Source organism: Columba livia, chromosome 1 (genome assembly GCF_036013475.1).
Source record: "Columba livia isolate bColLiv1 breed racing homer chromosome 1, bColLiv1.pat.W.v2, whole genome shotgun sequence".
Classification (NCBI taxonomy): Eukaryota; Metazoa; Chordata; class Aves; order Columbiformes; family Columbidae; genus Columba; species Columba livia.
In genome coordinates, this window is record NC_088602.1 from 19,455,027 (window position 1) to 19,476,003 (window position 20,977).

General features: G+C 39.4%; 1 protein-coding gene across 3 annotated transcripts in view; it reads right to left on the reverse strand.

Annotated features, from left to right (window-relative positions):
- The window catches only part of RDX (radixin), a 48,829-nt gene extending 28,928 nt beyond the window's left edge, over positions 1-19,901 (reverse strand). The window contains exons 1-3 of one of the 3 annotated variants that reach the window (XM_065049142.1): positions 19,705-19,901; positions 11,113-11,184; positions 1,270-1,353 (exon numbers count right to left, since the gene is read on the reverse strand). In XM_065049142.1, coding sequence (XP_064905214.1) covers positions 1,270-1,353; positions 11,113-11,124 — 96 coding nt within the window. In that variant the 5' untranslated portion in view covers positions 11,125-11,184; positions 19,705-19,901. Of the gene's footprint in view, positions 1-1,269; positions 1,354-2,083; positions 2,159-11,112; positions 11,185-18,874; positions 19,183-19,704 lie in introns of those variants that run through there. The other 2 variants (XM_065049135.1, XM_065049125.1) reach the window with 2 other exon arrangements.
- Between the last annotated feature and the right edge of the window lie 1,076 nt (positions 19,902-20,977).

Here is a 20,977-nt window from a genome sequence, read left to right on the forward strand (position 1 = left end):
TTCCTATGTAGAGGCTAAAGATATACTGCTATTGATCTTACAGAAAGGAGGGGTTGTTAGAAGGGTTAAGTCAATCATTTCAAACAAAAAACGCAAATGAAAACTGCTTTTCTTCAGAAGAAAAAGCTCAGTGTTACAAAACAAGAAAAATTCTCCTCCTTTCAACTTATATACTAAGACATTTAATTGACTCTTAAAGGTCAAATAAAAGCTTAGGAGTTCTTAAAGCACTCTTCCAATGTTTTCGTTTCTCTATTTTAATACCCATCATTATATACTTTAAACATCCATAGTAGAGTGGACAGAAACAACAGTTCTAACAGACAACTGTTAATATAGTTAAAACTGGTTTTGAAGAGTAATTTTGAATATTTCTGCATTAACTAAATGCATACATCTTGGATCTAAATAATAGAACACATTTATTGGTTTCTCAAGGCAAAATGAAACAACACATTGACAAGATTCTATTCTTTATATTTTCTAGAAGGAAAAATGAAACAACACATTGACAAGATTCTATTCTTAACATTTTCTAGAACACTCCACAACCTACCTCAAGAAATTGTTTCAAGATTCTAAGGGCTAAGACCACATGAAACGAATGTGAGAATCACCCTTTTTAAGAACTCATTTAGCCCATTTGACTGGTCTGCAACAGAGATACTATCAACTGAGAATGTGTATTCTGATCAGGTTAGCAATCCACACACACATTAAAGCCATTATTTTCACTATTCTACCTAGGTGGGGGTTTTTGTTGTTTGGTTATGGTTTTCTTTGTTTGTGGGGTTTTTTGATGGTGTTTTTTTTGTTGTTGTTGTTTTAACTTAAATTTCAAACCAGATCATAGGACAACATTACTTTTCTAACATTCAGGAAGTGGAAAAGTACCTTACAGCTTCCATTCTTGGGGAAAAAAATATTAAATAGTGAAGGCTGTATCAATTTCTCATACACATAACTCTAACAATCACACTGCAGTTGCAAATATAATGTAACTAAACAAAACACACCATTAGTTTCAAAGTGGTTCTACATGTATGATTCAATTGAAGTCTCACTGTTAACCTGTTTCCACAAAGTTGTCTTTGAATTTAATATATTCCATGAGAAATAATGAGGAAGTTCAGACTAGCTGAGAGCATACCTTAGATAATGTAAGGAAAAACAACCTATACTTCCGCTTTCTCAAACTATGCCTTAACACACACAATAGTTGTATGTGTTTGTACACATATAATATATACACAGAGACACATAAGTTACCTGATCAAAGAGCTGCTTGCCTGTTGTATTGGGCTGGATGGCAAATTCCAACTCTGCATCCATTGTGGTTACTCTGACATTGATCTACAGAAAATAAAGAAATAGTTAAATCATACTGTAACAGTGTAATGCTTCTATATACTGCAATTAACCTGCAAGAAACAATATATGGCAAGTAAATTCAACAATTTTAACGGTCTTGTATACACACAGAACATAGCACATATGAAAATGGAAAATTTGAATCGGCAAAACATCTCATTTTTATTTAGTAAAAAAGCATGTTCAGGATAATATTTAACACTAAGTTTGAAGGTCAAAGCTGTGAACAAAGTTCAAAATCAACTTAATGGGATAGCTAATATGACTACTGAACCCTCAAAGAACACTGTGACATTCAGCTACTGGGCACTATCTTTCAGTGGGCTTCTCAACTATGTGCATAAGTTCCTAGTCATACACATTATCATTCTAAGGTACTTACACTTGGCAATATAAAAATACAAGCAGCCTCCTGCCCCGCAATTTCTAAAATTAAGAGGTTCAGCAGTCTTCAAGTATATAGGACTAGAGCTTATAGACCTCAGGACAAACTAACGGCAGATTTTTCATCAGTGGAAAGAGAACTATAGAAGTTAGCCCCCCTTAATAAATTCAATTCATTTACTATAAGACTGAAAAACCACTGCTCCTTAAGGAACTTCTTCATTGTCCTGAAATAGAGGACCATTTTCCAGATGACTCCTGACAGTCACTGTTTTCAATGGTTCTAAAACAAGCAGTCAAATATTCCAGGAGGTATCAGGATACCTACCTTACTTGGAAGTACAACAGCCTGTTCCAATTTCTCTCCAACTAGTACACACAAAAGCATGAATTTCCATGAAACAGAAAAAAAGTACTAAATGCACTGTACTGTCTTCTCACTGTTAAAACGCTCTTCCATTCCTACTGCCAGGGTATCACATTGTATTTATCTTCAGTGAACAGGAATATGTGTTAAGCATCAAATCTACTTTGCTATAAATGCAAAATCCAGAAACAAATTCAAGGCACACAGATATATTCTAATTTTTCTCTCTCTACTATAAAATAGGGAACAGGAATAAACTGGAACTTGTATTACAGGTTCTTGCAGTACTTGATCTATGCCTGTGTAAACCTTTTCCATTAACTATTTCCCCAATTTCGCCACCAGGTGGGATACTTTGAGAAGTGAGAGTCTGGAAAAGTCTCAAGACAGAACACAGAAAGGAGATCTAAGGCGCAAAAAAAAAAAAAAAAAATGGATAGAAGTTAGACCCCATGCAACAGATTAAGCTTGTTCACTCCTTTCTTTAGTACCAAGGCAAACAACTTTGGTCATGAGCTGGATACACAATACAAGAGTAGCGGGAGTCTGAGGACCTCTAGGTTATAGACCTGCAAACAAGGACGATAGCAGGGGGTTAGTAAACTTTTTTGTGGGTCTGCAAACACTGATAAAGAACAAGAGTTGAAGGCTTTGGAGTAAAAGACAGTAAGCTTTTATTGAAAAAATAGATAAATTAGAGGGTGTGTGTCAGGAGGAGGGAAAAGAGGTGTTTTCTGTAGGTTCTCTCACTGCCCGTTTTGAGAGGGGGAAAAAACCCTGCTCGTTCTCTAACACGAGGACCCATTTTAAATGGTAGGTCTAACTCACTGCTCGTCAAACTCGTTTAAGTGTGGGGGGTTGCCGCTTAATTACAAGAAGTTCTTAAAAACAGTTTTTTCGATTTTAAAAGTGAAGCCTGCTTTAAGGCAGCTACAAGCAAGCAAGTTACAAGGGATACAGCTAAAATGTAACTTTATTAAATGCCAAAGCACTCTGTTATGTAACGGCGCCATTGCCAAAACAAGAAGCATCACGGAAGATCTGCAAAGCACAGCAAGTTCAACTAGCTGCAGCAGACTTCTTCAGAGCTGCACCAGGAACTTCTCACGTAAATATCCTTGTAACAAATGTCATCTTCTACAAATGCAAGAATTACTACCTGAAAGGCTATATCCGTCACAAGAACTAAAATACTGAAACCGTAAAGAGATGTAATAGAGGCAAACTCAGAGCCTGTAGATTGTTTGCTTCTCGATGTTACTGCCTCAAATAAAAGCAGAGTGCTGTAAGAGTATACATCTGCTGCATCTGTGACAGATACAAATAGACATTACGAGTACCTCATCACTTATATACATTGCAGTAACTGCTTAAGTCTTCAGCAATTCTTTCTTTGAACTTCTGTTTAACAGATCCCCCTACTGCTAATTAATACTTACACTGCCAGTTCTACAAAGAAAGTTGCACATTAAATGATGACAATATTAAAATGTTACCTTTTACGATATGAGTCATTTAAGAAGACATCTATGAAAGCAACACTACTCTTGATCATTCCTTCTAAAGACATTTAAATTTACTTAGATTTTTGGCATACAACCTTATAAAATTATTTCACAGCTTAAGTTATTTCTAGGCAGGGAAAACAAGAAAAATACTTTTGGCAAAACCTGAGACCAATCCAAACCTCGACCACACAGCACACCCTCAATAAAAATCAAACCTTTGGTGTCAGTTGCATTGCCTCTAAAATAGAGCTAACCAGCTACACTAAGAAGAGTTATGGAGGAAGTTTCCACATGATAAATAAGGCAGGGAAGTAGGAAAAAAACAGGCAGAGAAAGGCAGCCCAGTAAATTCAGCAATGGACTGTCACTCACGTAATCTGCTGTTGGGTATCCAGCTACTTTGAAGCAATGCTCCTTCCGTGCCATTGGTGACAGGGGGAAATTATCTGAACCACAAATTACGAAGACAGGCACTAATCTGAACGTGATTGCTGTGAACTGACTTTACCACATGAATGCGGAAACAGGAAAGAGCTCTTGCAATGGTGACAAAGAAACACCCGAAGGTTTCCTGCAGCACGTGTTGGAAGGCTGCCACTGATCATACCACAACACCCATTTAATGCCCACTTTTCAGTCTTGCTCCCACCAGGATTACATGCCTTCCCTCAAACTCCAGAAATTATGACAAAGCACTAGATATGATTTAGACAATTACTTCAGCTGCTCAGTGGTGAGGCAAATCCTGTTCTACTGTGCACAGGATCAGGGTAAGAGCTGCAACAAGTTTCACTTGGTGTATTCATGTGTAATTTTGACCGAAGTCAGACTAGATGCCTTCAAATGATCCTACTCTGGTAAACTAATAAAGAAACTCTCTAGATGGTTCTGGAATTCATAGTACACCTGAACAAACAACTTTTTTTCTTTTTAAGGTTTGAAAAGTGGCTGTAAGCAAACTTTATTTTTGGTGCCACAATTTATGTCACTTATTGCTGACAGAGATCTCTATGCAAATACTAAATACTAAAATATCACGGTGGTCACGTCTGAGAAATACTTAAAAATACTATTGTGGGCTTAGTAACTGGGTAACGTGGACTTTGTGAATCCTCTGGCAAGGTCCATGTGGCAAGATCCTCCCCTCTGCCTCACCAGATCAGGCAATGTCAGACCCGAACAGCAGCTCTGCAATGACAGACAGAATTGATACCCAGCAATAGAGCACTCCTAGACAAGCCCTCTTACATCCCACACCAGAAATCAGCTAGGCCACTGTGATGTAAACAGAAAAAAAACCCAACAAAAACAACAACAAAGCAAACAAACCTCACAAAAAACAAACAAACCCCACAAAAACCATCACCCACACACAAAAACCCACCACCACACAAAAAACTCCGATGCTTCCAACACCCAACCCATGGAGCTATACACGCTTTTAATGTAGAGGATTTAAGACAGTTTCTTAGCTCCCACTTCAGATATTCATCTAGTAAAGCTAGGACAAGCAGTAGTACCTTCTGTGCTGTGAAGAAGGTGGCATTTAAAAACAACACCACCACCACCACAAAGCAAACAAACAAAAAAAAAGCAAACAACCAAACAAAGAAAAAAAAAACCAACAAACACCACAAAACACAACCCATAGGCAAAATGTGAACACCTTCAGGGTTTGCCTCTTTTGGCAAAACTTAATTCTGAAGATGCTACCTTTACAGAATTAGACATTAAATTACACAAGCTAAGCATCTAGACAAGCACAGGCTGTATTTAGAAGACCATAATAGAAAAGATAAAAGGGCAGGTTAATGAGTTATTTTAATTTCTAGAAAAATTCTAAGAAGAAGAAAATGCTTAGCACTAATTTTTCTGCAGATAGCTACTTTTAAACATGCATTTTATAAACAAAGCTGCTGTAAGAGGATATAAAGAACACAGTGAAGTTCAGCACAGCATAGAAAAGTCTGCTGGACACGTAGGAAAATGCTATCATAAAACCCTATTTTAGAGCACAAAATCTCAGTTTAGAATACCAACACCTACCCCACAGTTTTTAAAGTGACTATTTGGCTTGGCATATTTGCCAATACTAAGCAGTATAAGCAGCTGGTCCAGGAGAGAAACCTGTCACCATATAAAGATCACCCAATATCCAGAAAAAAATGCTATGAAAAGTATCGGTTTTCCTTATTTCTGACAAAACAGCTTTGTCACAATATCTAGGTACATATACATATTTTAAAATCTACTTGTAATAACATTTTCTCAAATAATAAAGCTTTACACACTTGCACGGTTTACCTTGGCATTAGAATTAGCAGTCTGGGTTTATCTGTATTTTACCAGATTGTTTCAGAATGATTAAACACAGACAAGAGAAAGGGAAGAACACATACATACATATTGATATGACATACATATTCTTACGGAAGGGAGCAAATGATGTTTTGATAACAAATGTTGCTAATGGACCATAAAGATATCTGATGCAGTTCACAAAATAGTATGAATAAAAAAAAAAACAACACATCTAAATTTATCTATGCAAGAATTTATCCCAAACAGTAAAGTCAATGAACATACCTGGAATGATAAATATCCATATGCATGTATTAAAAGAATGCATTTCACATGGGAATTGTATATTTGTTGCATTCTTTCACTGCTTTGAGGACCTGAAAAAAATATTTCTACACTTCCTTGTAGTATCTAACTTCAGTCCTCCACAATCCAAAGGGATATTACACAGTCACCACATTAATCTGTGGACCTGTCCTCAAACATTGATACACTCCATAGAATGTGCACAAAAACCGTTAGCTTAGTAGTCTAATACTTCCTATTACTGTACTTCTGTCATCATTCACAGAGACTAGTCGTGGCACTTCAGCTTTTATCAGGAAGCCCAAAACTGAGTAGATACTGGTACTTAGTAAGAAAGACATTTAAAGTCACATGAAAAAGGTTTCTAGTAGTTTTGCTTTGTTTTAATAAACAAAACATGAATTAGTCACATGTAAAAGCCACAGAAGAAATCAGTCCACCTCTTATTTATTAAAAAAACCTGAACATAACAAAAAGCTGCTTCTCAGAGTTTCTTTGCACTAGTTCAGCCAATTACTATATCTAGTTTGCAAATTAAATTATTTGTACTAATGAGCAGCATTATATTGGTCCCACTGCTTTGCTCAGTGTGCAGATATACACAGCATGCTCTCCACATGGACCTCAAAGCAGACAGAGGAAGAGATGAAACAGAAAAATTAACAAAGAAGATAGGTAAAACAGTAAGGATTAAACAGCATTAGGAACAGAAGCCTGCAGAATAACAGCAAACAGATATTACTAATAGACAAATCAAAACAAAGCAATCCTCCAAACTGCTGTCAGTTTTGTATCTATGCCACAGACATAAATTATATATTCAAACCATAATTCAAATACTGCACTACACATCTCAGATTTTCCTGTAAAACAACAATCTAGTAAAAATAAAATTATACACTATTGCAGTTCAACAATTTTAAAGAAATTAACTTGATCTAGTAAATATTAATTCAGATTTTAAAAATCTGTATTATTCTACAATCTGATATCTACTCTTACTGAAGACACAATATTGTATAATGTTGAAGAAGTCTAAAATAAGGATTGTTTTTTAATCTTAGTAACTTCGACATCTACCTGTTATTACCCAGTGTAATGCTTTCTCCTTCACGCCTTGCAGTCCTGTACCAAAATGCTGCAAACTACCAGCAAAAAACAGCTGATAATTTTAACTCCTCTTACTACCTACAAGTGCAACTAATATTTCAGTTAATTAAACCTAATCTTCTTGGCCTATGAAATGATTAACAGTTATGTAACTAATGATGTCTAATTTTAGTTTCTATGTTTCTATTTTTGGTGAAGATCTGGGAGAACAGCAGACAGCTGAGAAACATTCTGTGTCTGTTCTTTTAGGAAGAAAGCATTGAAAATAAGATTCAACAAATATTTTATTCTTCATCAAGCAGAAAACTAAGCACACTGAAAACAGCCTTATTAACAGCTCAAATTTTGATTACAGCAGCAAAGACCTCATTAAACAAAGGAGTCATCAATATTTTTTTAGATGGATAGCAAGAAAAGCTAAATGAAACTTGATTTTGCACTGCTAGGCAGAACTGAGAATATATCAGAATATATTTCAAAACTATTTTGTTTTAAAATTAGGGGAGATGTTCAGTGAACTGCTTGAAATAATGGAAAGCCACTTTACTGCAAATACAACCAAAGTGGAGGAACAGACTTTTCTACTAGAGTAATCAAACAAGAAAATGTTTTACTAGTGTATATTTTTCAGACACGTTACCTCAATATCTCAGGACAATGTATTAAAGTCACTTTTGCCCTTTCAAAACAGCCTTCTCACTCAAGCTATTTAAGCCAGTAGCCTTTAAGAGATAAAATCCCAAACATGTAAGAACAATGACCTTTTAGTACCATGTATAAGATCATTCACAGTGGCATGAACTTTGTTTCAGCCTGAGACTTCCAGAAAAAAAAAACGAAATATTTTTGCTTTAAAATACAGCTATGTCAAGACCCTTTACTGGTCTTCATCTACTTGAATGTGTCCGGAATACTACATATCATTCCACCATGAAAGCAAAGAAGTGAAGGCAAAATATGTTCCACTGTTCCTTCTGTGATTTAGTGTTTACTGATTTCACTTAAACCGATCTATAGCTTAATTATTCATTAAATTTCACAGAATATCTCAAGTTGGAAGGGACCCATATGGATCAAATCCAAATCCTGGTGTTTACTTATGCATTAAAAAAATTCGTTCCAAAAACGTGGAGAGAATTTATAGTTGTGCTGCACAGGTTCAACATTTTTACAAGATGACGAGATTTTCTGAAAACTATCAACTAGATCATTACAGCAGAACCTGGGAAAAAAATTACATATATATCTGGGGAAAAAAAAATACATATATATACATAAACACCTAAATAAATCACAGTAATACAGAGACGAGAGCTACAAAACAAAAGTGTCAAAATTCTCACCAGTTATGTTAACTGGGTTTTCTTAGCTCTACACAGTCTTATCCATGATTATTTCATTAGTTTTCAGGTTAAAAGACCTCCAATAATAAAACTACAGAATACTGACAGTCTTACTGCAACAGTTGTCAAGAATAAAGAACAAAGAGTTGAAGCACAAATAGTTTCCAGACTAGAAGTGCATTTGGTTATTGTGTCTTTAAAGGCAACTGGTAAGAGGCACAGTCAATTTCTAGAGCAAGATACCTTCTACAGTCTAGTACTGTCAAACCCTAGCAGAACAGCAAGGCTCTTCAAAAAACAATGTTGGATTCATTAAACAGAACCAATGACTAGGCTTTTACAGACTCTAAAGAAGAGAGATGGAAAAAAATCAAAAGGGGAGGGAGGAGAAGCTCCAAAGCCTTCATTTAAGAAGCAACCAGAGCAAAATCTGAGGTTTGACTTTTATACTTTTCTATGTAAAATTACTTTGGTATGTGCGCTACTTCTTTATTCAGCAATTACCAATTAGAATTACAGCAACCTGTAGTTTACAGGAAGAAATCCATATGACATTTTTCAAGAAATCTAATAGTTTTAATTTCATTTCATAATGGCTCCTTTCACTTGGCTTCCTTCTAAGATCTCACATGTGCCTACATTGTCAGGAGACATAAGAACTTTTGCCTCATAAAAGTAAAAAAAAATAATAAAAAAAAATATATATATAAAAAAAATATATTATATATAAATCTCATCTTCGGCATGAGTCCTGCTTCTTTCCTAAGATTCTGTAGCTAATTTTCATTCCTAGGGTGGATCACGAGCTCTTCCAACACCTCTGCAATCTCATTTCTAAGGATACTGCTTTCCTTGTGAAGAACCCTAAAACCATATTTCCTATGATTTTCTCAGGTCCTTAAAATAGAAGGAACCCTGCCTGCTTAAATTTCATGGTTCCAATCTCAGAATTTAAAAATAAGTACCCTCATTCAGACTGCCTTTTTTTTCTTGTCATCACTTCTGTGGCTCCATTGGTCTGCAGATGCACAGAGTTGGGGGCCTCAGGAACCATATGGGCTCACACTGACTTTTTGCCTTATTCTTAAAACGAAGTTTTCCAACTGAGCAGCTCTATCAAGGGCACTACTCAATTATCACAGCCAGGATTCAAAAGGGTCATAAAATGGTATGCTGATAACTAATTTTTCCACCCTTAATAGTGCAGCTTTCTGTAAGAAGGGGGCAAGATAGGAATAACTTTTTCCACCTTTCAGAAGTGCCAAGATATTATTCCCAATCCACGGGGAAGAGAGAAGAAATTACAGAAACAATACAGTATGGCCAGTTGGTCGGCTGACCAACAGCAAAGCTCAGAACAGAACTTCTAGCCGTTGGACAAGCCCTGAGCTCACACTACTCATAAGCTGGACCAGTGTCAAATACTAGCATGCAATACAGATTATTTACACTGCTAATTTCAGCAAAACCTTTTCTATGTCTACGTAGAGATATGTATATATGTACATATATGTATACAGACATATTTATTCTTAGTAGTAGATCTGCCCTGCTCCTCACGTACTACCTCAATGAAACACCAGTAAACAAAGCCTGAAGGCTACTAGGTAAACCAATTGAGTTACACTGAAATAATCTCCCTTGACAACTCAGTTCCCTTTCTGAATGCTTTACTCACTGGATAGTGGAGACATGAAGAGACAACCAAAAGTAATTTAACACGTGGCAGATGAAAACCTAAGCAACTAGTATGACATCAACAGCAAAAGAACCAAGCTCCTGAGTAATCATCTCCTTAAAGAATTCTAGAACTATTACTGAAACAGAAGTTGGAGATTTTTTTTTGCCCCTCTAGATAAAAGGTGGATGAACCCTTATTTTGGACAAAGTAAGATGCACAGGAACTGACAAACATTGCTTATTTCCTCCCTTCTACACTTAAGTTCCAGGTTATACCCTCTACCATGGCAGAACTACCACCTAACTTAGTGCTGTTGTTCCCACAGACACTTTACACAGGTTCTGTCTTCCCTAGAAAATCCTACAGCAAATCCTTTAACTGATTCTCACAGACCTTGAGTGAGGCTCGAATTATGCCTCCAGTAACCATGGTATGTCATCTCATCTCAAAGTCAATTCCTGAAAAGTCTTTCCTCCTGCCAGCCAAATGGGCTGTACATTCATAGTGGTTTGCAAGTACTGCCCCCACCTCCAAGTGTCCTCCAGGCAACTTACAGCACTGAGCTTTCCTGATCTTTTTTCACATACCGGTATGAAACTACCTCAACTCCAATCCTACATTATCAGATCTTGTGACATCTAGAAAGGGCAGAGTCAAAACAACTAGAGCTGTTATAAGATAACCACTCTAAAATGTGAAAACCCTGTTAGATTTTAGATGAGTAAGAAAACAGCTACTCACTGGTTTCGGCATTTTTCTTTTTTCCTTCAATCTTTTATCCACTCAAGTCTTCTACAAATTCTTTGTCCCCTTCTGTCAAAAACAAAATTGAAAGAGTTGATTTTAAATTAATCATAATGGAGTTCACGTACATCACAGCAAATAGTACAAATTCCAAAGCAGGTAAACAGAGCTTTACATGTACAAAATACACTTTTCAGTACGTAGCAAGTAAAAGACCTGTAAATTCTGGTACTGGCTAAGTAGAAAGGAGGTTACTACTTTTTGTACAATATTAATCCACTAATGTCAGAACAAAGAGACAACAGTTCCCCAAGTACCACAAAGTATTTTTAAAACCTTTTATATTAGGTATCCTCTAGTATTAAAACCTTTAACGTTATTTATGAGGAAGTAAAATCTGTACAAGGAACTCTGAAGCTGCAATTTAATCTGTCAACTCTAGTAAAACTAGAAATATTATGAAAACAAAGAAAAAATCTAACAGAATTTTAAAGCATCAAAACTGTATTTCATGTCAATAAAAGCATCTGTTTATCTTGGTGAAGGAATTATACCATTTTTCCCAACGAACAGAAATCAAGTACACCACCACAGTAAAACAAAACAAAAAAAAAGAAAGAAAATCTGCTCTGCTTAAAATAACAGAGCTTTTTAAAAATTTCTTTAAGCAGAAAGGCTATAAGTTACATCTATGTGGTAACAAAAGTATTCACTATGGTGCTCTGTTCCAAAAACGTTTTTATGCCTCAGAAAAAACATGCTTGCAATGTAATTGATAGATAGCACCCTGCCTCCTTTTCAATTCATTCTAACTCAGAAAGAATAAGCAGCTAGTCACCTTCTCGCAGTTTTAAAGTAATGATTTCCATGAATCAGACCTGCTGCTGGTCTGCAAAGTGTACCAAAGATGGCATTGCCTTCAAATATAATATTAACTGGAATTACTAAGAAAAATTAAAGTGACACACAACTTGGAATAATCTGAGATTCCAGTATTATAACTCCATGACTGCATCAGATAAATAAGATTTCAGAAGTGCTTAAAAAAAAAACTAAACAGAAAACCTAAATGTTTTGCACAATTCATTTAGCAAAACCAAACTTTTGTATAAATGATTTCTCATTCATAAAGAAAAATGTTTACAAAGTGTTACACATATCTACAAAAGACACTATTTTTTATTGCTTCTTGGCAATAAAAAGATACAGTAAATATGAGAAACATTTTCCCAGCAATCTAAGGTGCGCCAGCATTTCATTTTTCTCTCTATTTCTAATCAGTAGAAATATGTTTGAAAAGAGTGACTGGAAAAAAAGAGAGACAAAGAATGAAAACAGGATTTGAGAAGTATCAATGTTGTTGGCTGGTTAAGAAAAATTAATATTAAGACTAAAGATTACAGAAAGAGATCTAATGATATAATATAGATACGGAACAAACTTTCTTTAAAGAAAAATCAGCCTGAAAAAAAATAAAATAATAACTTTAAGTTACACTTATTATGACATAATTAAGGTAGCACCACTACAAAGGTAAAATACTACATTCGTCTAGCACAAAGACAATTACATTCCAGTAGATGTTTTAATTATGGAAGATATTATAAAGTATTTGACAGTATAAATAAGATGTATTCTAAGATATTGTTCAATATATTACTGAAAAATATGAATACGCTCTTCTGCAATTTCCTTCCCCACCTTTTTTAACTGAAAAATATTTCGGGGATTAAAAAGGTTTTTTGGGTTCTTACAGCACCGTTTTTTGATAAAATTCAATAGCACACTTCCAGGTCACAGAAGAGATTGTCCCCTCTTCTCCCCTGTTTCCCTAATGTACTCCTCAGAAAGATTCAAGAGTACTAAACAGAAAAACAAGCTTGGCTCTAGTATCTGCTAACAGTAAACAGGATTCTGAACTCTAGTAATCCCTATATTCACCTTCTTGACAGTAGAGGCTCATTGCTTGCAGATTGAAGGCAGATTGAAGCCCTAGAGATAAACTCTGTTAATTAACGATGCAGAAGTTAAATTAGATTCTCGTCCACCATTTTATAAGCGTGCCAATTCAACAGTACTAGATGGAACAGAAAGTAGCACAATTATTTTTATGTGCCTGTTGTCATATTAGCATTGAAAAGAGGGGGTATGGTAAGAGGACTGGTATTATTTAAGTCTAGTCTCCAGAAGACAAATGAGAACGTATGGCACAAGGCCGAGATCCGTCTTATCAACTGATTACTGTCTGAGGCCTTCCTAAGGGAGACCATGTCTATCACTTTCTTAAATGAAAGCCACACTCCCATGCATTTTATCATTGCAAATTCTTCCATAAGTTCCAACTTTTTGCTTTGGGTTTTGCCTAAACAATTCTTTAAACTGCTATTAGCCAACCCTGAATTGTTTATTTAAAAACGTATTTTAAAATCTTAAGGTAATTCTAAAAATCAGAAACATGACTACAAAGCTTTATAGGATAATTCTATGTAATCAAATCACAATTAGTACACATGTCATTTAAATGAGTTTACAGAATTAACAGTTATTGTTCACATGCAATAACACAAAAGAATCCTCTTGTGCAAAACTCAATAAAAATGAAGTGTCACTGTCAGCCCCACAGATCTCATGGGTCTGAAACTACCAGGGTACACAAGGAACAGAAAAAAAAAAATCCATGCAAAACAAATAATAGCCCAGGTATTTTTTGCTGAAGTGTTTGCTGTAATATCTTTCACTAGTGAGGGGAAAAAACAAACAAACCCACACCACAAAAAAACCCCACAGAACACCAACATTCTCATTTCCTAAAAATAAATAAAGAAATAATTCAAAATTTAGAGTTAACTACACTGAACTCGTTTCTATTTCAAATTGGAAAGATCTTGTGCCACACAAGGAAAAAAAAAAAAAAAAAACACAATAAAAATCAACTGATAAGGTCGACAACTTAAATTCATGGACCATTAACAGCCTCTGTCTATTTGCTTTCACGCACAAAATGTTTCGCAATTTCAAACCCACATATTCACACAAAAGCACTGCAACTATTGTATGTATATAAAAATAAAGAAGTTCACAGATCTTACAACTGTACATAAATTGAAATTAATAAGTACCAAATAGAAAAATAATACCTTATCTTTCCCAGTTACTTGCACTACATAATATTAAAAACAAATACGGAAAATATTTGGCCAAAAGAAACAAAAAAATCACTGCCAGGCAAAATATTGTGCATCTCCACTGTTATTACTGGAGTGGGAGTTCACTTTTGCAACTTATGCCTTTCCAATAAACTTATACTTAGTGTATAAACTATATAAGTTTTACTAAGTTTTTATCTTCAAAACAATTATTTATACTTTTATTTCAACATCAATGCCAAATGGTACTGCAAATAAGAGGGGGAAAAAAAAAAAAAGTCAAATGGGACTGGGGATGATATCCCTATCGCTTCCTGCATTCTGAAACCAGCTTGAGACCAACTAGATATAAAGGCTCATCACTTTGGCATTTCTATTCCAAAGGTACCTCTTCCAAGTCAGGATTATCAGGGTTGTGATTTTGCACAGTTCCTATAACTACAATGCTCCAGCCCTCAAGACCTTCACAACATGTGCAATAATCTGGACAATACCACTGAAGTATCAGCAGGCTCCATATCACAAAACAAACAGAAATCATCAAGAACTTCAAGAATTCTCTTGAAATGAAAAACTGTGATTCCAATTAATTTCAACGCAAGGCAGATAGAATTTTTAAATCAGTACCATCCATGTTTCCAGTTTTGCCACAGAAGCCAACAAATAAAGCAATTGTTGAAAGATGACAAAGAAAGCTTTCTTCAGAAAATGATGGTGCATAAAATGCTTGATGCCAAAATTCTGTCAAATAATTTATGCAGCAGCTGTTTTCAAAAGAAACATTCATACACACAGCCATGGGTCTGAGGTCAGGTGAGGATGAGATAGGAGGCAGAGGCTTGAGCAGGATGCCTGGTTGGCAGAGAACTCGCCCTCAAAAGCGAGATCCCTATCCCTATCTGACAGCTCAGGACCATCTCTGGGAAGCATTCTCTTCTGCACCAGCTCCTAAGCTCTACCAAGAGATTCATCATATGTTTTCTTACATACAGGTGGCAGGGACCACAGAGCTTTAGCCACCGAAACATAAGTAATTTATTTACAGGAACTTATTTAAAATTAATATACTTTTTTCTTTTCAAAGTCTTATACCATTCCATTTTTTGTGATAATGAAAAGTTTTAGATCTTCGGGGAGGCAGCAATAGGCAACTTACAGGCTACAGTACCTGACTAACTGGTCTCGGCTTTCTGCAGAAACGCCTCTCTACTCCAAAGCAGCCTGTGAATGCCTGCAGGGCAATCATCTTTTACAGTAACAGCTCCCTAATGACACGCTTGCTGCAGTCCAATAAAGAAGCTCCTTAGCTACAGACTTTACTTCTGCATACAACTTTTTCAGACACAGTGACTGTCTACACAATTGTCTGAGATGTAACCAAAACAAGCCTCCTATCTCACACATACACACACAAAAAAATCTGAATTCTATAACTAACAGGTAATAATTGAGATTTGACCAGTGCTAGATATCACATGCAGAGCATTGCATACCATTTTTTTTTCAGTACTGCTGTACCTTTACCTTCTTAAAACCACTATTTGCCCCAATCCTCCCTTCCCTGAAATACTTCAGATATGTTATACATTAAATGTATTTATAGTTAAATATATTTTGAAGAGCAAAGTGTTTCTTCCAAACTGGTGTTCCTGAGAACTTCAAAACTACAAATGAAAACCTGGCAGGTGCTAACACAGTAGGTAAACAAAAAAGCAACAGAGACCAGCTAAAGAATATTCATGCAATACTTGCAGTTTTACCAGTTAATAAACTGGCATGCTATAGATACGCTATACAATTTACATAAAGTTTATATTTATTGAGTTTAGTGACTTTACTTAAAATCTAGGTTCCAAGTACCCACAACTGCACTATTTGAAATAGCTCTAAGATTTTAAAATACGACAACAGGATGGCAAATCTTCCCCCATGTACATTTGACAGACAAGCAAAAATGGAAATCATGATGTGGGACCGATGCAGGTACTCTGCTGTTTCAGGGTGAAATAAACCTTTATCTAAAAATACAGTTAGCAAAGAATTAAGAAACAACCAAAATTCTGGATATATTCCATTTCAAAACCAGACATTATATTTTCTGAATAATGCTGTTGAGTCTCTTTGAACTAGTTCCATAAAACAAAGGAAACTTATGAATGTGAACTGGCCACTTGCATCTAGTCTCCATATACCCTAGCTAGCGTTCTTAAATCGAAATGTCGTAAATATTATGAACCCTCTTTTTAGGCCAATATTTATTTTTCCTTATACTACATGACTTGAACTTTTTGTTTCACGCAGTGATTAATAAATGTCTAAAGCAGAGAGCAAAAAGAGTTCTTAAATGCAAAGCACAGCTAAGAATTAGCCTAGTGGTAAGGTTAGCCCACAAGTGCAGCCCTTCAATGTAGAAAGGAGAAAGTTTACCTAGGCCCCTTCCGCTCTAGTGTAAACTCGCTGAGTAGGCAAGACATAGAATGCTACTTTAATGGCTCAGTATCTTTCAACAATTAGGACTTTCTTCAGAAGTTTGTATAAAGCTTTGTTTACATTTACAGACTTGAAAATCCTCCCTTTCCTCTACTCCCACAGACTCCTAATGCAATACAAAGTGACAGGACAGCTTTGATGTATTTAACACATCCAACAAAAACAAGTAATACCTTAAAAAACTTCCCTCTTCACCTCTGCCAACAGAACTACCCCTTCTCAAAAAGCTGAGCAAGACTGTTGGAGCACCTGTATACCTATCCTGGCAGTGGCTAAAGTAACCTTCTTTACCAGGAACTGCATTCTAATCCAACCTCTATGCTTTTTACCCCCCTAATTTTGCACCTTGTAGCTGGATCCATATTCTCACTCTCTTTATGGCTTTACCTAAATTTCTGTGAATCAAATTTTTTCTGGCAGCTCTATTATCATTAAGCCCTGCAACGCTCCCTACTGCAATGGCAGAAATAGACCAGAACTCTTTTTGTCATCTCTACAAACACTTTTACATCATTTCTTTCAATCAGCATGCAAGGAAAACTCCCTGGGCAGCTCCCTGACATGTCACACCATGTCATTGTCTGTGTGTTTTCTAAAGCTGCTGGTTGTACTTTTGCTCTCTAGTCTCCCCAACCTGCTGGAAGAGCTGTGTCACTTTGGCACAAAGCTTGGAAATATGCCACTGCCTTGCAATCGCTATTTGCTAGGAGGCTGCTTATCTGGGAACATTGCACTGACTTGCAGTTTATTTTTCTCACAGCCCCTCTTATGCTAAACCAATAGATCAATAGAGGCAAGTCTTATAATTCAATAAACAGTTACTGCTTGTCTCTTATCTTCAATAATCACAAAACTACCTCATCACAGTAGCCATAATGTTACTGCATCTCCACATCCTCCCTCACAAGACACACTGCCCAGCAGCATTGTGCCAAAGCACTTTATGAGAGCTGGCAGCAGCAATGTTATTTCTAGGGTCTTCTGAATATGTGAAGTGGTCGGCAACCACATGCATCTTCAAAACGGAACATAAACAGGATGACAAGCATCTCTGATGAAAACAAAACTGAGTAAGATGCAGGGACATGTCTGTGGCCTAACACAAACAAGTCACAAAGACAGAATTAATTAAAACTCAGAACTGCAACTCCCACAACTCAGTTAAAAAAAAATCTGAATCTTTTTAAAAGCCTGTACCAGAAAGTGGAACATGAAATACTTGTCTAGGGTGTTACATAGACTGAAAAAAGACAGCTTAATAGCACCTTGCAAGTGATATGATTAGTTGTGTTGGCATGGGGTCCAAAAAGTCTTTTTTTTTTTTTTTTCACGTTTAAATTAAGAAAACTGACAAAAGGGATGCGAATTCCACAAAGTTGAAGCTAAACCCCTTATCTCTGCTAGACTTTTAGCAGCACGGTTAACTACAGATGCCCACGACTCGTACAAAACATTAATCCATTCAAAAAAACAATTCACAAAGACTCATTCAGGGCCGCTGTGCCCATTACGTCGGTCAGTATTAAGGACTCTAAAAATGTGCATTTGTTGAAAACAATAGACAGCAACAGATGCTTCACAGCACTTGTTTATGAAGTAATTCCTTATTATTCTGCCATACCACACAGTCAGCTGGCCGACCCGACTGCCACATGTCTACGGTAACCTCAAGAGCCGCGACGCTCGGGGACATGAATAATGCAGCGGGGGCAGCGCGGCAGGGGAACGCCGGGCCGCGCTCCGGGGCTTCCCCAACAAAGCGCCCTCCCGCCCGCTGCCCCCTCAGAGGCGGCGGGGTCGCCGAGCCGGACCCGGGCCCCGTCCGCGGCGGAGGGCGGTGCGCCCGGACACGAGCCGCGCGTCGCAACGCCGCGTCGCCGCCGCAACAAGTCGCCTCGCCGTACTGGTGCCCCCGCTCCGTCCACGAGGGCCGCGGGCGGGCTCCCGCCTCAGGCTGCCGCCAGCGCGGCGGGGAGCGGGCCCCAGGGTCGCGGCCTGCCGCCCCCGCGCTGCTCCGCGGGGCGTCGCGCAGAGAGACCCGCCCCTGCTGCCGGCCGCCCGCGCCCGCCTCGCCCCAGCGCCCCGCCGGGCCAGCGCGGCCGCTCCCCGCGCTCCCAACTCACCTGGGGCTCCGCTCCCCCGCGAGCGGGGCGGGCGCTCCGCGGCGTCGGGCGGAGGGGGGGCGACGAGACCCCTGGGCAGGGTGCTGGGCGCGGCGCTCTCCGCGCCTCGTAGGGCAGGGCGGTGTGTTCCCCCCGCCGCGCAGCTCCCCGCTCGCAGCGGGGCAGGAGGCGCTGCGGGGCCGCCCCGTGCTGCTCGCGGCGCCGCTGGGGACGAGGCGCCAAGCGCGGCGGCCGCTGACAGCTCCGCAATATGGCGGCAGCCGCCGCCGTTCAGATTTTCCCCCCTATCAGATGTGGCTCCTGCCCCCGCACTGGGCACGCGCGGCGCGGCCGGGCATGCGCGTCAGGCGGCGCGAAGCCATTGCCCGTAGTGCCGGCGCTGGCGGAGGGGCGGGCGAGCAGGAGGCGCGCGAGCGGTCCGCGGGCGCGGAAGGAGCCGTGTGCTGCCGCGGTTGGGGGGTGTGCTGCGGCGTGCTGTGGCGGCGGGAGCAGCGGCAGCAGCAGCAGCGGGTCTCGTTGGGGACGCGAGAGCGTGAGGGTCCGGAGCTCCTACGGGGAGACAGCCAGGGTGAGGGACGGGGCTCCCGTGACGGGGCTCCCGTGGCGGGTCACGGCGGCGAGCACCCACTGCGTGAGGCGGTGCTGGGGCACGACGGCCCCGAGGCCTGCCCCGCCCCCAGAGCCCGCACCGCCGCCCCTCTGCGCGGAGCCGGGTCTGAGGCGGCGCTCGGAAGCGCCAATGTCCCGGGTGGAAGTCACCCGAACTCGGCTCTTCGCGCGCGTGGGTCCTCGCAATAGCTGCTCGGCGGTAAAGCGGTCCGAGAACAAACCTCGAAAAAACTCGCTGCACGTATAAACGAGGAGAAGATGAGGAGAAGCAGCTCTTGCTCTGCACAGCTGGGCAGCCGAGTCTGAGGGCGGGCGGGAAAATGTCAGTAAAGCCTGAGCCGGGGAGCTGGCAGTGCGGGTGTTTCCATTCAAAGCCCTGCGAGGGAATAATGTGCCCTGCTGTGTGTCAGGGGCCCCGTGGGTGCGATAAGGCGCGGCGGGTGTGGCGGCAGATAGGGCGGCGCGGAGCTGGCGGTGCCAGCGGCAGGAGCGGGGTCTGGGTGCGGGGAGCCCGGGGCTGGGAGCGCTTGAGCTGTGGTGGATCTTGAGAAAAGAGAATCCTCCAGAGAGAGCAGGGTGCAGGTTGAGCGGGGAGCGCTGACCCTGTTCCCCTCTTCCATCTCAGCGCAGAGTGATGGGGCCCTCGCACCTTCTTCAACACCCAGGGTAGGCGAAAGACTCACATTGGGGGATAGGATTGTATGAAACAATTATTTTGCAAATATAATAGACTCAGGCAGGATCTCTCAGCAAAGCATATTTTAATAACGATTTTGCAAGATCGGGTGTTCTACCTAATGGTAAGCACACATAATAGGGCAAAAAGCCCCAGCTTATATCCCCCCCAAATCCCGTTCCCCATCGGTTGGGTACTAAAGGGTTTACAGACCACCCCGACGCCTGCCTCAATTTACATACAATACCCTTCCCCTTATCAATCTATTTAAGATATGAATTCCTGGTACTCTGCCTACCCTTCCCCCTAAATTAACTTGTAAATACAGGTATCGGGATGCATACGGGTATCAGTATATATTCTGGGAAGAGACTGTGTTTTACATTAAGGATTCATAGTTTGATGTCTCTCTGTCCTTCCCCCCTGCTGGGGTCAGGCCCCAGGTCCTCAGTTATGTAAAAACAGTTCTTCATTAAATGTTCTTTGCAGGATCATACTTCTTTTTAATTTGCATATTTTCATTTTTTCATATATAATACAATCCAATGAGGATGGAGAAGAAAACATTAGTAAGGATAATACTCCTGAAGGACAGAGCAGTTGAGGCAGTCCCAGCCCTCTCTGTGCTTTTGCAGTTTGTTTGCAAGAAAGCGAAGGTGCTTCCTGAGCAAAGTGGCAACACAGCTATGGAGGCCAAACAGCAAAGCTCAGTGCAAAGGGATCCACTTGAGCTACCAACTCTGCATCATGCAGCTGCTATTAATACACCTCGCCCTCTGGCTGTCTGATAAAGAAAGAAGGGTTGGGGGGAGAACTAA